This window comes from Arachis hypogaea, chromosome 1, assembly GCF_003086295.3.
Source record: "Arachis hypogaea cultivar Tifrunner chromosome 1, arahy.Tifrunner.gnm2.J5K5, whole genome shotgun sequence".
NCBI classification, from domain to species: domain Eukaryota; kingdom Viridiplantae; phylum Streptophyta; class Magnoliopsida; order Fabales; family Fabaceae; genus Arachis; species Arachis hypogaea.
In genome coordinates this window covers 98,333,955-98,348,206 of record NC_092036.1, presented here as the reverse complement: position 1 = coordinate 98,348,206, position 14,252 = coordinate 98,333,955, and the positions used below count along the sequence as shown (strand labels likewise).

The following is a 14,252-nucleotide window of genomic DNA, read 5'->3' as shown; positions in this document are numbered from 1 at the left end:
ACACCTGCTAAGACTGCTAAGATTCTTGTTGATTTAAACATCAAAATGACTAAATCAAAAACTACCTCATGCACGATCCCATTTCAGATAACCATCGAAATAATATATATTTCAATATCTAATAAGAAAAACTAATCTCTAATTTATTAAATATAGATATTATAAAAGGTTAAACATTTCATATTAAGGAGTTTAGTCATATTTGTTAGTATGATATACTATTTCTCCCCAAAAACTTCTCTTTATTCTTATGGGACCTCGTTTTGAAATGTGAGATTAAATATATATTTTTTCTGAAAGGCATTTCATAATTGTAGTTATTCTATATATTTTTTTTAGTCAAAATTCTATAAGTCTTAATTATTTTATTTATTTCTCCTACAATTGTGATAAAGAGAAAGGGCAGAAAAGAGGAAATTATGTGAGTAACAAATGATATACAACTCAGAGAAAATGATCCACAAGTTATAAAAGATTTGGTGGTGCAATAAGCGACCTAAATGATATTTGACTATTTTTCAACTTAAAAAATGTCTTCCACCCATTGATTTGCTCAAGAGAATATAAAAAACGACATGATTACATTTAAAGAAAAACAAGGGATCTAACCATTTACGAATATAAAAAATAATTTTTTAAGAGTAAACATAACTCATTCACCATCCAAAGAAAGAAAAGCAATAAAGCATAATGAGGGGTTTGAAATTTCAAGTGTTGAAGTCATTGTTGCACTTAGCAGTGTAGATTACGCAGTCAGCTAAATTCAAAGTCGGGCGTGGATTTCATTTGATTAGGACTTGGTTTAAATCATTTAATTAGCATGAGTTTAAAATTTTTCAGCAATAACGCACTTCGATCTTTATTATCTTCATATACATTATTTCATCTTCAATTTTAAAAGTAAATAATCTATAGTGTATCAATGTCACAAAAAAAAAATACTAAGAAGCAAATTACTAATCAAAGTTAATGATATTTATATCAAACTTCTATTCTGAATTGCTTATCATAAAAAAATTACAATTAAAAAAATACCATATTATATATAAAACTCTTTAAAACATATTATATATAAAAGTCTTTAAACTTAATATATCAAAATTAAATTTATATATTATTTTATTTTAAATAAATTAATAAATAGGTCACGTGTTAAATGAAATTAAAATAAAAATTTTACATAAACATTTAATTCAGTTGTACCAATAAATTATAACTCAAATAATATAGGTTTAGCTTGATAAATTTTTTACTTTTGAAAAGTAGTTTATAAAATTTAACTTTTAAAAGATGATTTTTTAAAAGTTGTAACATTTCTATTTGGTAAATCAAATTAAAAATTATTTTTAATAAAGACAAATAACAATAATTGTGTTTAATAAAATAGCTTTTAAAATTTAAAAATACTATAATAAATATAAATACAAGCATTAAACTTAAAAATTAATTAACATATGAGATTATATTAGACTTTCAAATTTTGAAAAGTACAAACTAACTTTAAAAAATTCTATCTTACGTATTTTCAAAAATATTCTAATCTTTTAAAATCTATAAATATAATTATACAGACACATAATTTTTTTTATTTACCGAACACAAAATAAAATATTTAAACTTTAAAAAATACAAACACTTTTTCAAAAAATTTTATCAAATCATATCATAATATTTTCATACTTATCTAAAAGTGTTAGAATTCGAATTTCATTTCGATATTTCAAAAACAAGGAAGGAAGACTAATTATAAGAAAGAAATAACCCTTAGCTTATTATTAGGAGAAGGAGAGTAAGATGAGAAAGACAAGGGTAAACGACACGAATATCGGAGAAAGAGGAGCGTTTCATTCGGAAGGGGACCCACTGTTCTCTCTTATCTTGTTCTTCATTTCCTTTATCAAACAGGACACGTGTCATGCATCAGATGGCACTGTGTTCTCTTCACTCTTCTTCTTCCTCCTTCTTTCTTCTTCCTTTCACTCCACTACTATCTCACTCTTCTCTTTCTCTCTCTAAAAAACTCCTTTCCCTTTTGATCCTTCACGTAATCACGTTTCTTTCTCCACTAACTCCTGATTTTCCGTTTCGACCATACCTCATTCGGTTACCGGAATATTCCCCCTCACCTCCTCTCTCTCTCTCTCTCTCTTCGCCGTCGGAGAACCAAAGAGGTCTGTGACGTAACCTTAAGCAAAAGAAGAAGAAGAAATATCTTTTATGTTTTCTTAATTTTTTTTTATATAATCTTGCTATTTTTAATGAACCTAAAAGAAGAAGAAGAAATATCTTTGATTACTTTTAAGTGAAAGCTCAAAAATATCTTGAGCTGCTTTTTGAAGAGAGGCTCTCATACTCTGTTTGCTCTTAATTATAAAAAAAAATTGAAGAAGAACAGATAGAAAAGTGAATATAAAATAATCTCCACGAAGGTTACTGAAAAAAGGATCATATAGTTAATTTTCTCGGTTCAATTAAGAGAATCATACACATGTGGATGGTGCTTTCTTTGTTTCTCCTTAGTAATTTGTAATTAACTGAAACTGCTATAACTACAGAGTTGATCAATCAAAATGATCTTGTCTGCATTTTTTTGTTTGATGATCACACTGTGGCCTAGTTTATTTGTTTGTTTGCTTGTTTGATCAACATGATTAATCTTGAAAGTAATGTGTGTGTGAAATAAATTCACAAACTTGAGGTACAGTTTAGATGACAGGTTTGTTTGCTTGTTTATCTGTTTTCTGTGTGCAGTTCTCATCAAAATCTTTTTGTTCTGGAATGGGAAGTTGACTTTCTATGGTACATGCCGTACAATTGTGATTAAAAGGGTATTGGCAATTTAGCCATGGGGGGTATATGTTCTAGGAAGAGGGAACAACAAGTCATGGAAGATGATCTGCATAGAGGGGTCTTAGGAAGATACTGCAGAAGTACCAGTACTAAATGGCCAGGGGCAAAAAGTTTTCGTTCCAAGCCAAATAATTTCCCCGGAGGGGGTACATGCCCCTCACTCATGGAGTTATGCATTCATAAGATACGCGAGGTTTGATGCTATCTTTAGCTTTGATTGCTTTTGTGTTACTTTGATTGCTTTTGTTTCTATTATGTACCTGATTACATGTTTTGTTGCATTATTATAGGACTTCCGTAAATATGATTCTTTCTCAATGCTTCCACCAGACCTAAGCCAGCAAATCTTCAATGAACTGGTGGATGCCCAGTGCCTAACAGAAGCATATATTGAAGCTTTTCGAGATTGTGCTCTTCGGGTGTGTGCAGGAGGCTTGGTGGAATCCCAAGTTTTGTTTTGATTTAAGAGTTTTCAGTTACAAGCATTAGCCAACTTATGAGATGAGTTTTGCATGGCAGGATGTTTTGTTGGGTGAATACCCTGGAGTGAATGATGGTTGGATAGATGTCATCTCTTCGCAGAGGTCATCTTTACTTTCAGTTGATCTTTCTGGTTCAACTGTGACTGATAAAGGATTGCGTCTACTGAAGGACAGCTCAAATCTCCAATCATTAACTCTCGATTACTGTGACCAGTTTTCTGAACATGGTCTCAAATACGTTAGTGGTAGATATACTATTTTTTTCTTGATGATATCTAATTGATTAGAATTAACATGTCAAGTAATGCGACTTTTCTGCATAGGTCTTTTGAACTTGACTTCCTTGAGCATCAGGAAGAGTAGCACTGTTACACCTGATGGAATGCGTGCTTTCTCAAGCTTAGTTAACTTGGAGAAATTGGACTTAGAGAGGTGTTCAGAGATTCATGGTGGATTTGTTCATCTTAAAGGTTTTTTCCTGATATTCTGCTCTATCTTTTAGATCTTGAACTTAGCTTGTTATTATTGTAAATTTGTAATGATGATAACCTCTTGTTTAAGCTCAGTTCTACATACAAATTTAGGTAAGTGTGAGACAGTAATGATTAATGGGGTGGCTTGACATGAACTTCATCATGTGGGAAGATCCATATGATAATTATCGTGAATTATCTAGTCTCATTGTATTCTTTGAATACATAGCTTTAGTCGAGGCATCTATTTTATTATTGGTTATGTTGTTTGAAGGCTTCTGGTTAGTTTTCTAGCCTACAGTTAATGGTTAGAATAGGTGCTACTCTCCTATCAGGAGCCCCTTTTTCGGTACAAAAAAGATTAGTGTTATGGCTGTGTGGAGGCTGGCAGGCCACTGAGTCATGGCAATGGTATCACCATGCACCAAGGAGTAGCAATGGCTTACAGATTAACTGCCAACCTACAAGAAATCAAGATCAATGAGTGAATGCTGTGCGATCATACCTGTTGAGCCAATCCTCATTGTCTCTTTATTTGAGGACTCTTTTTGATAGAGAGCATATTCTATATTCTCACAGATAGTTTCCTTTCATTTGTTTGTTTTAAAAATTAATACAGGTCTGAAAAAGCTTGAGTCTCTCAACATTGCATGCTGTAAATGTATTATGGATTCAGACATGCAAGCAATCTCAGGTATTGATCATAAGGCAGCAATTTGTATCATGGTTAGGATATTATTTGAAAGTTATATCCCCCTGTCATGTTTTCAAATTTTGAAAGTACAAACTTTTTTTTGTACCTGTCCCTAATCAAACACATCCTAACCACACACTACCTTATGGCCTAGGTCATATAGATAAGGTACAGGGATATCCAGGGGACATCCTGCTTAAATTTTTCATCCTGTATGCAACAATGCATTAACTTCCATAGCCTGTAGGCAGTAATTGTTATAATGCTTGATTAGCAGAGTTCTTTTTCTTCATGCTTTTAGATGAAAATGTTAGATATGGTCTCCGTTTTAGTTGACTGCCAATTTGTAATTGTTTAGGTCTTATAAATTTGAAGGAGTTGCAAATTTCCAATAGCAGTATTACTGATCATGGAGTTGCTTATTTAAGAGGTATATTTTCCATAGTGTTTGTCATATATCACTGATGCCAATGCAAGAATATAGTTGCTGCTGTGTGGCTGTTGTTTTTCTTCACTTAAGCACATCTCTTGTGTCAGTTAATGATCATCACCTTTACTGAAAGATATCATCATTTTTTACGGTGAAATAATTTTGTATGAGGAACTACTGATACTCTCACTTGCTGTCACTACTCTTCAGTTTTACTTATTGACCAAGTATATTTTGTGTATTATGGTTTTCTGTTTTACATTGCCTTCATTGCTCTGGTATCAGGTTTGCAGAAGCTTACCACATTGAATGCTGAAGGATGCAAAATTACTTCTGAATGTTTAGAGTCTATTGCTGGTAGTTTTTTCTTTTCTTTTTTCCTTCTCTCATTTTGTTCTTCAACGTCTCGCTTATTTATTTTTCTTAATATTATATAGTAATTTTGATTCTCTTTGAAGTCATCTTGTTATGGCTTATGAATGAACTTGTGTCAAGTTTATTTGAGAAATTTAAGGGTTCGACAGGTCTAGCATGCACACACAAGTGGAACTAAAGCTGCAAAGACAATTCTGAATTTTACTGACGTTCAATTATATTTTTGTTTCTGCTACAGCCTTAACAGCTCTGGAAGCTTTAAATCTCAACAGGTGCTGTCTTTCGGATGATGAATTTGAGAACATCTCTAGTAAGACTGATTCTGTTTTCTAATGACCAAACTTGAGGACTTCCTCTGCCAAGTTTGTACTTGTAGCTCTAATGATGAAAATATGAATCCATCGTTTAACAATCTGCTTACAATTTCCTGTAGGTCTTAAAACCTTGAAGAGGCTAAGTCTGGCATTTAACAGGATCACAGATGCCTGTTTAGTACATCTGAAAGGTGCTTCTAATTTCTCTGCCTTTTGTTATGGTGACTGTCTTTTCCACATGCTGCTTTTGAGTATATTTTTCTCACCAATATATGTCAATTGAATTTATGCTATTTCAGAATTACTGTCTTAAAAGTTCAGAATGTGAAGAAAAGACCATGTCCTTAATTTACACCATGCGTGCTGCTAGTTTATTTTGAATTTTCCAATTATCCTTCATATCCTCATTTATTTATTTTCTGGGTCCAGGTTTAGTAAATTTGGAGTATTTAAATTTGGATTCCTGCAAAATAGGCGATGAAGGGCTTGCCAATTTGACAGGTTTACTATTAAATTTCTGGTGTTTACCAAATGTAGCTTTGGATTAACTTTATATTAACAGTTATTTGTTCATTCAGGCCTCACTCTCTTGAGAAGTCTAGTGTTGTCAGACACTGAAGTTGGTTCCAGCGGGCTGCGTCATATATCAGGTACATGGAAAAAATCTTATTAAATAAAAATTCAAACCCGTTCAAATTATTGTTATTTATAAACTTCTTGGTTGTATTCTTCACGAGCAAATGCTCTATGACCACAAGGTGTTACATAAATCGTTATTGCATTGTCACCTTTTTTCTTTTCTTTTCTTTTCTTTTCTTTTCCTTTCTTTTTCTTTATGCTTTTTTAAAAAAAAAAAATCCTCGATCAAGGTGTTCTATTGTTCAGGTTTTTAGTTTTGGTTTCTTGCTGATTAATTTCAGGGTGCTATTGATTTGACTGCAAGAAGTTCTGTAACTAAGTTTGCTATTTTTCAGTTGCCAGCTGTTAGTAAAAAATATTTGACAATATGTACTTTATCATACAGTCATTAATTTGTTTTTCTTTTTTCTTTTTTCTTTTTTTTTTAATTTGAAAAAACATGTTGTCATTTGAGTGTTATTTGTTTACTCTTCTTTTATCCTTGTACATTTTCATTTGATGCATTTGTTGATTATATATGGTTCTGGCTTTTATACAGGTTTACACAAACTGGAAGATTTGAACCTGTCATTTACCTCAGTAAATGATGCTAGCCTGAAAAGACTATCAGGACTGACAAATCTTAAATCACTTAATCTGGACGCCCGACAGATTACTGATGTTGGACTTGCAAATCTCACAAGTAAACTTTTCCTTGTGTATATTCATTGTGTCTGCTATGCTTTTTCTTATTGTATCATTTTTAAGTTGGAGCTTTTATTAGAAGAACTATGGACTCTTACCATATAGAGGGTGCTACAATATGATGTTGAGCAAGAATCAATAACTCCTTGGATTGAATTTTCTATTTAACCTTTTTCCCTTTTTGTATTCTCTTTAAATCACTTTTATCTCTATTCTCTATTACCCTACTATCCATGATCATGTTTTGACCTCCAAAACCTTTAGAGAAGGTGACAGGCTAGTCATAGAACCACTGGTACAGCGTGGTAATCAATTTTATTTTTTGTCCGATACTCTATTCTTACCGTCTCAATGCCCTGTCTTGTATAGGTTTGAGTGGATTGATAAAATTGGATCTCTTTGGAGCTCGTATTTCAGACGCTGGAACTGTATTTTTAAAATGTATGTATGTTGAACTGTTTCAGATTTTAGACCATGGTTGATTTGCTTTTTTCTTTTCTTAATGCAGTTATTATGCAACATAATATTTCTTTTTAACATACCTGGTTGTGACCTGCAAACTTGATGTTGTAAGATAAAACTGAGTAATCTATATCTGAAATGGGAATGAATGACAATGGAGATTCTTTGTTGGGTGTTTGTCATAGGAGTATTGAGTTAAAAATGTAGCTTTGTGATGAAAGTCTTGTAAATTGTTCAAGATAATAAATGAATCTAAGTAGATGTCTGTGTTTCTGCAGTTATTAAATATTTATTGTGTTTGAAAATGTAATGAGATTCTTTTGTACTTCTTGATAGAATAAATTCATGTCTCTTTTGTTCCTGTACTTGAGAACACTATAATAGCCCAAAACAGTAACATAATCCAAGAGTTAATACTATTGAGAGATCCCATTCAACCCCACTTTACAACTTCATATATAAAAATCATAGAACTGCATAAGTGTGTTCTTCAACATGGATTGCAAGCTGAAATGTTATTTCCTCTATGTTCTTTCCTGCAGCTTTCAAGAACCTGCAATTCCTTGAAATATGTGGTGGAGGATTAACTGATGGAGGCGTAAAACACATAAAAGAGATGACCTCCCTTACACAGCTTAACCTGTCCCAGAATTGCAACTTGACGGATAAAACTTTGGAATTGCTATCTGGTATTTTCTGCATATCTTTAGGATTTAATATCTTTCAATCTATTTTGTTGACACATTTGGTATATTTTCATCTAAATACAGGGATGACTGCGTTGAGGTCACTTAATGTTTCAAATTCACGCATAACCAACCAGGGATTGCAGTATCTGAAGCCTCTAAAGAATTTACGCACTCTTTCTTTGGAATCTTGCAAGGTTACTGCAGCTGAAATCAAGAAGCTTCAGTCCTCCGACCTCCCAAATTTGATAAGCTTTCGGCCAGAATAGACCAACAGATGATCGGAGAATTCTGTTCTCAGGCTTGTCAACAATTCTCTGTATATATTCAGATCTCCCTGTTCTGGATATTATAAATGATCATTACAGGGGGCGGGTAATTCTAGAAAATGTGTACATAAGCTATTATGCATGCAACAATGTAATTAAGCTTTTATTTTGCATGTTGTGGTTACCCGAGAATAATTGTACATAAATCATCCTTTTCCTTTTCTCCTTTCGCAGTTCGGTTGTACACTTTGTACATGCCTATTTGGGCTGCTATCTACGTTCTAATGCATGTGATAAAAATTGTTGCTGAGTTTCTGATTAAGTATACTGATCTGAGCTTTATCTCGTGTCCTTTTTATTTTACCCTTTTCTGATTTTATATTTGCTTAGCATAATAAGCAACCATATAACAATGTGTGTGTATACATTGGTTAGTGAAATGTGTAGATTTATCCCTTTTTTCCCCTTTGGATGGGTATATTTGATGCTTCTAGATTGACGAGATTATAAAGAAAAAAAAGCTCATTACTTCTACAAAGTTAGGGCCGCAAATTCTAGAAAATATATAAATTCAGTGTTTTAAATCCTAAATAGTTACTTAGCACAGTAATCAAAGGAGAAAAATAAAAAGTTTAAAAGTCTCATTTATAAAGACTAACTCAACCAAGAACATAGCACTTACAAATGTATAAAAATTACAAATAAAGGAAAAATGGTGGGGTGGGAAAAGAACCGGGGGGGGGGGGGGGGGACAACAATTCTCTCTGGCTGCTTTTGATACAAAAATTAAATCCTAACAATAAATCAAATATGAAAAACTAAAGGGAAGGTAACATGAGCAGAAACCAAGCACACGGTAAATTCCTGCAACTCCATCTTCCCAACTTGCCAACCTTGCGTTCTTGGTAAGTGTAATATGAATGAAACCAATACTTTTTTTTTCTATGAATACACTGCTGAACCCAGACTTATAAATAGCAAGAAATAACCTGCAGAATGGGTGAACCAAGGATTACCATAAAGCTATTATTAAGAAAAACAAAGGTAGGGATAGAGAGGATTAATAACAATAAGTAAGCAGTGTCACTCTTGCACATAGCTCAATGTTGCTCAGCATTCAGCTATGATATAACAAAAAAAAACTTGGATTAATTAGAGGTGTAAAATGTACTAGTTTTCCCCAAAGAAGAGAGGAAAAAAATTGCTCTTAAGTTTATTGAAATTTGGAAACATTTACAGCAAAGCACATAAGGCAAATGCCAATATTCTAAAGCTATTTGTGAGAGATCAAATATGCAAGATACTTTTGCACGTTGCGGCCATAAACTTTTCTGCACACTTGAATATATCAGAAAACAAATCATGAACATCATCAAATATTACAGACAACCAAAACAAGCAACTAGACAAAATTAATAGAATGGATTTTAATCAGCAGGGTTTTACACTCTGCTACCTTTGGATGACGATGGGGCTTTAGGCGCAGAAGCAGCCTATAAGTTACTGTCGGCATTGTTGTTGTTTGATACTTGAAGAAAAATATGCAACTCATGGAAGCTCAGATGCCTGATCAAGGTTTGAAGCTCGCCTTCTAAGCAAGGGCTCCAAACGAAATGAAGGAATTACACGCTTCCACCTTTTAGTTTCATTTATATCACTCCATGCCTGTACTATTATTTCAATGTTGAATCCTGGACCTGTAAGTTAGAAAAAGAGTGAACAAATGTATATATATGAACATATACCATTAAAAAGCTAGCTACAAAGTAGAAAGTATGTAGTTATCATGAAAACAAACCATCTGCTGCAGCATTATTTGAACAGTGATCCTTCAACGTCAAAGATATATCCGATGAAGAAGCTCCAGCAAGTTCAAACTTCTCAGCTGCTACTCCCAGTGTTTCATTCCATGATGGTGAACCTATTTTGAATTCTACAATGGAGCGTTCATATAGCATGGTACCCCATAGAAGATTAATTAGAGCTTTCATATTTGCCTGCTGTGTAGCAACTTCCTCTGAGGATATATTTTTGGCAAGTACATGCAACCCCATGTATTGTAGATGTCTTCTTGCATTCTTTGAACTAAAGGCTTTACTCAAGTATTTCTTCCCCCCTGATGCTTCAAATATCTGCATTCCTTTCTCTATATTATCCTCAGCATCGTTGTAAAGCTGAAGAACCTCGGTGGATGACCATGTTTGTAGATCGACATTACTACTGAGAGCATGATACCAAGAAAGTTTTGCTTGCTCAAACTGCTGCTGCCCTAGTGCTAGGAATGCTTCATAAAAATCCGGCTTGATTTGAATGGAAGCTACATATTTTTCTCCCGCATCAGAAAATTCACCCTTTGCCCATTCATAACAGCTCATGATTCGTTCGCATATGTTCTGTTTAGAAAAATCATCTGTTAAATATACTTTCTTCCTTGCCCTTGATGCAAGCACATTTCCCCAGTGGAACAATGCTAGAGCACTCATCTCTTGGAACTTATCTCTTGCCATGTTAAATAAGTCTTGTGCTTCATTACATGTAACAGTCTCCTCCAAAGCCTCGGAATAGAATTTCATCCCAAGGTCATGAAAATCCGGATATCTGTCAGATTCAAATCCAAGATGGTTCTTGAATAGCTTGGCAAATTGAACTATCCAATCCTCAATGCAAGATGAGCCAACAATTTTCTTTGGTTTTACCTCACAACTTTCATCAGGTACATCAACCACAACAGCCTTTTTCCCCACCTTTACTTTGAGCCTTTCAAAGAATTGATCCTGCTCAGGAGCAGCTGCTATTATATACAACCGGATAGAACTCTCGGATCCTGTTTCAGCCCATCTTAACTCATCATCACAAGTGATTGTAACCAAATCACCTTCATGGTCCCTGTATTTGACAAGAATGGGTCCTAGGCCTGGGAACCGATCATAAATAGTTTCTCTTAGCTGCAAGAAGCTGCAATGAGCAGGTAGTTGAGCGCATCTTATATCCTCGCCAAAAACAAATTTTACTGCTTTCTTGGGTAGATCATCTGTTCTATCATTACTCTTCACCTCTATAACCTCCTTAATGTCATCCTTCTTCTCCTCAACTTTGTCCTTAGCCTTCTTCTTTTTGGATTTGTTTGTCTTCTTCTCAATAACAATGTCATCAGCCTTATCCTCTGCAGATTCCTTCTTGTCTTGCTTTTCTACAATTTTGTTATCAGGAGCCTTCTCCTCCTGTTTATTGCTCTTTTTCTTGCGCCCCTTCTCTTTCACCACGTTTTCTTGCGGCACAACATTAATCGGTTCAACATAGTCTGGAGGCAATTCAATTACTGAACCATTTACTCTTAACCCTTTCTTCTCAAGTGCAATTTTCACCTTTTCCGAGATCTCCAACGCCGTGGCATTATTTGGATCCGTCTCCACAACAGCATTAACATCCTTCAGAGCTAAATCCAGCCTATTTAAAGCCTCATAACACCTTGCCCTCTTCAACAGAGCTTTGCTATATCTTGGTGTTACCTCAAGAGCCAAATCGCATTCGCGAATCGCCCTCGGGTACTGGCTCCGTCCCATCTGCATGTAGCATGCAGCCATGTTACTCCTCAGATATGACACATCTGCATGATTCCTTGGTAACAATTTGAGAGCTTTCTCATATTTCACCAATGCCCCTCTAAGGTCCCTCCTTTGGAACAGTTTGTTCCCCTCATCCTTCAACTCCTGAGACATGGATATAGATGAGGCCGGATCACTCTCATATTCGTTGGTGCTGCTGCTCTCTCCCACTTGCCCTTGATCCTCACCTTGATTTCCACCATCTTCACTTGTTTCTCCTACTTGCTTCTTTTTCTTCCCCATTTTCAACCCAGCAATCCAACAGTAGAGAAACTAATCCAAGCAATCACCTTTCTTATACAGCAATATCCAAAACCTCAATCCAATCAACCCTATAAGCAAGAACGATAGCTAACTCCCTTCTCAAAAATAACTAAAACTTCATATGTTACCAACTTGGCAGAATAACCAAAAGCCAAGGAAACATTTTAAACGATACAAAAAAGGGAGAAAAAAAACTTTATATAACAACCAAATTAATCAACTTCATATGTATATACATAGCAATACACAAAATGGAAGGTACAATGAAAATGAATGAAAAAAAATTAATTAAAAAAAGATATTCCCTAAATGCCAGTGGCTGGAATTGAGGAAACAACCTCAGAATCTCAAAGTTGTGCTCTTACCGTAATGGCATGAATCCTGGAATCTGAAAAAAACAAACGCATTCTTCTCTCCAAATCAGGATTTGTTTCTCCGCAAACACAAATCCCAACTTAGAGAGGAACAAGGATAAAAAAAACAGGGATTTGAAGATGAAGGAGATTGAGCTATCTTGTCTCGTAAGAAGAGGGAAAAAAAACAAGGACCCAGATTTTGGCAATGGGAAAAGCTTCAAACTTTGGAAGGGAGAGAGAAAGACAAGGACATAGGAGAATCGTAAGAGAAACCAGACATGTTGCGATGTTTTTGTTGTAAATGCAATAAGGAATGGTTTTTGTTTTGTTTTTTTCACATTCTTGACGTTAACGCCACACACAAAAGATGTGGAGAATAATAATATTTAATCATATAATTGCAATTTGTTATCTGCACTCAGATTCTGAAACTCACTCCTCAATCTTTTTCCTTTTTTTTTTCTTTTCCTTTTTTATTCCCTATTAATTACTACTACTTCTATTTTAAAATAATAATAATAATGGTCGTAATCTTTTATTCTAATATTTGAATAAAACTGTAATTAATATAATATTATCTTAAACCATATTTGTTATGAAATATAAAAGGAACAATAGATTAAACATGTGATAGTTGCCAATGAGTAACAGTTCAAATGACATTATCTCTCCATACTCAATTAAGAAGTTGCAATTAAGAAGTTGCAGGTTTGAGTCTCCTATCTTTGGTTAAAAAAAAAAAATAAACAAACATGTGATAGTTGACGTTACGAAGAAAAAATCCAAAACAAAAGATGGATAATAATGCCAAATAAATGTTATAGATATTCTTATGCTTAGTTTCTCTGTTTTATTTTTGGTGATGAAAGAGACATGGATCACTCAATCTCAATCATAAAGCGAATGATTGTATTTTTCTCCTGAAATTTGTATTAATGGGCAATAATGCTTTAATAATGTATTCATTAAGTTCCAATCTAGTTTTGCTATGATTGATTTTCAGACAAAATAATATATATTTGGCTATGCACCACATATCATTTCGTTAAAGTATCAACCATCATTTGATTAATTGCGGCTTGATTTCAGCTAAATAGAATTACGTATTTAATTATTATTTTTTATATAGAAATATTATTTTAATAATTAAAAGCAACTTGAAATTAATAATTATTGGAAGTGGATTAAAATTAGCTCTTATATTTTATTATTAAAATAACATTTTCCTTTTTAAATATCTAAACTACTGTTGTATTTTTCGAGCCTATATTTGTTTTATTATTCTTATGTTTTTGTGTGATTTCATTTTAACACTTAAATAATTAAATTTTTATCTTTTTAAGTTTTATTACTAATTATCAACAAAATATCCATTCTTGGATGTTTAAATAACTTAGTAAACTCAAGCTCTTAAAATAAAATCTCGAATGAATCTAAATTTAAAAACTTATGTTTAGTGTTAAAATGATTATAAATAAATACATATTAGGAAGTTACGAAAAACACTTTTTTTTAATTTATTATTTTTTGAATATAAATTATTAGACTTTTATGTATTTATTAGAAAGATTCTGAATTAACTATAGCCATATTGTGTTGGGGAAAAAAAGGAAAAAGGAAATTCTTTTGGTGGAACCCAACCAACCACAACTTTATAAAAAGTGCAAAA

General features: G+C 33.3%; 2 protein-coding genes across 4 annotated transcripts; one reads left to right on the top strand and one right to left on the bottom strand.

Annotated features, from left to right (window-relative positions):
• The first annotated feature begins 1,777 nt into the window (after positions 1 to 1,777).
• Positions 1,778 to 8,680, top strand: LOC112701344 (uncharacterized). 2 transcript variants are annotated; one of them, XM_025752116.3, is made up of 16 exons: positions 1,778 to 2,171; positions 2,752 to 3,043; positions 3,141 to 3,269; positions 3,370 to 3,577; positions 3,656 to 3,802; positions 4,425 to 4,499; positions 4,858 to 4,929; positions 5,215 to 5,286; positions 5,543 to 5,614; positions 5,738 to 5,809; positions 6,048 to 6,119; positions 6,197 to 6,268; positions 6,796 to 6,939; positions 7,311 to 7,382; positions 7,946 to 8,092; positions 8,174 to 8,680. In XM_025752116.3, the coding sequence occupies exons 2-16, from the start codon at positions 2,846 to 2,848 to the stop codon at positions 8,356 to 8,358; spliced, it is 1,737 nt and encodes a 578-aa protein (XP_025607901.1). In that variant the 5' UTR covers positions 1,778 to 2,171; positions 2,752 to 2,845; the 3' UTR covers positions 8,359 to 8,680. The 2 variants fall into 2 exon arrangements, with proteins under 2 accessions (XP_025607901.1, XP_025607906.1); XM_025752121.3 differs by lacking the exon at positions 4,858 to 4,929.
• A 304-nt stretch (positions 8,681 to 8,984) lies between these two features.
• Positions 8,985 to 12,952, bottom strand: LOC112701333 (protein PHOX1). Of its 2 annotated transcripts, XM_029287654.2 has the most exons (4): positions 12,593 to 12,871; positions 10,157 to 12,295; positions 9,815 to 10,055; positions 8,985 to 9,347 (listed from the first exon to the last, which is right to left on the bottom strand). In XM_029287654.2, exons 2-3 carry the CDS (start codon positions 12,204 to 12,206, stop codon positions 9,907 to 9,909), a joined length of 2,199 nt encoding a protein of 732 aa, XP_029143487.1. In that variant the 5' UTR covers positions 12,207 to 12,295; positions 12,593 to 12,871; the 3' UTR covers positions 8,985 to 9,347; positions 9,815 to 9,906. The 2 variants fall into 2 exon arrangements, with proteins under 2 accessions (XP_029143487.1, XP_072055745.1); XM_072199644.1 differs by having other exon boundaries at positions 10,157 to 12,952.
• Positions 12,953 to 14,252: the final 1,300 nt, after the last annotated feature.

Coding starts and splice junctions, on each gene's coding strand:
- LOC112701344 (XM_025752116.3), top strand. CDS start 2,846: ATGGGGGGTATATGTTCTAGGAAGAGGGAACAACAAGTCATGGAAGAT. Junction 4,500..4,857: donor AGACATGCAAGCAATCTCAG/GTATTGATCATA, acceptor GTAATTGTTTAG/GTCTTATAAATTTGAAGGAG. Junction 6,120..6,196: donor AGGGCTTGCCAATTTGACAG/GTTTACTATTAA, acceptor TTGTTCATTCAG/GCCTCACTCTCTTGAGAAGT.
- LOC112701333 (XM_072199644.1), bottom strand. CDS start 12,206: ATGGGGAAGAAAAAGAAGCAAGTAGGAGAAACAAGTGAAGATGGTGGA. Junction 10,056..10,156: donor AAATAATGCTGCAGCAGATG/GTTTGTTTTCAT, acceptor TCTAACTTACAG/GTCCAGGATTCAACATTGAA.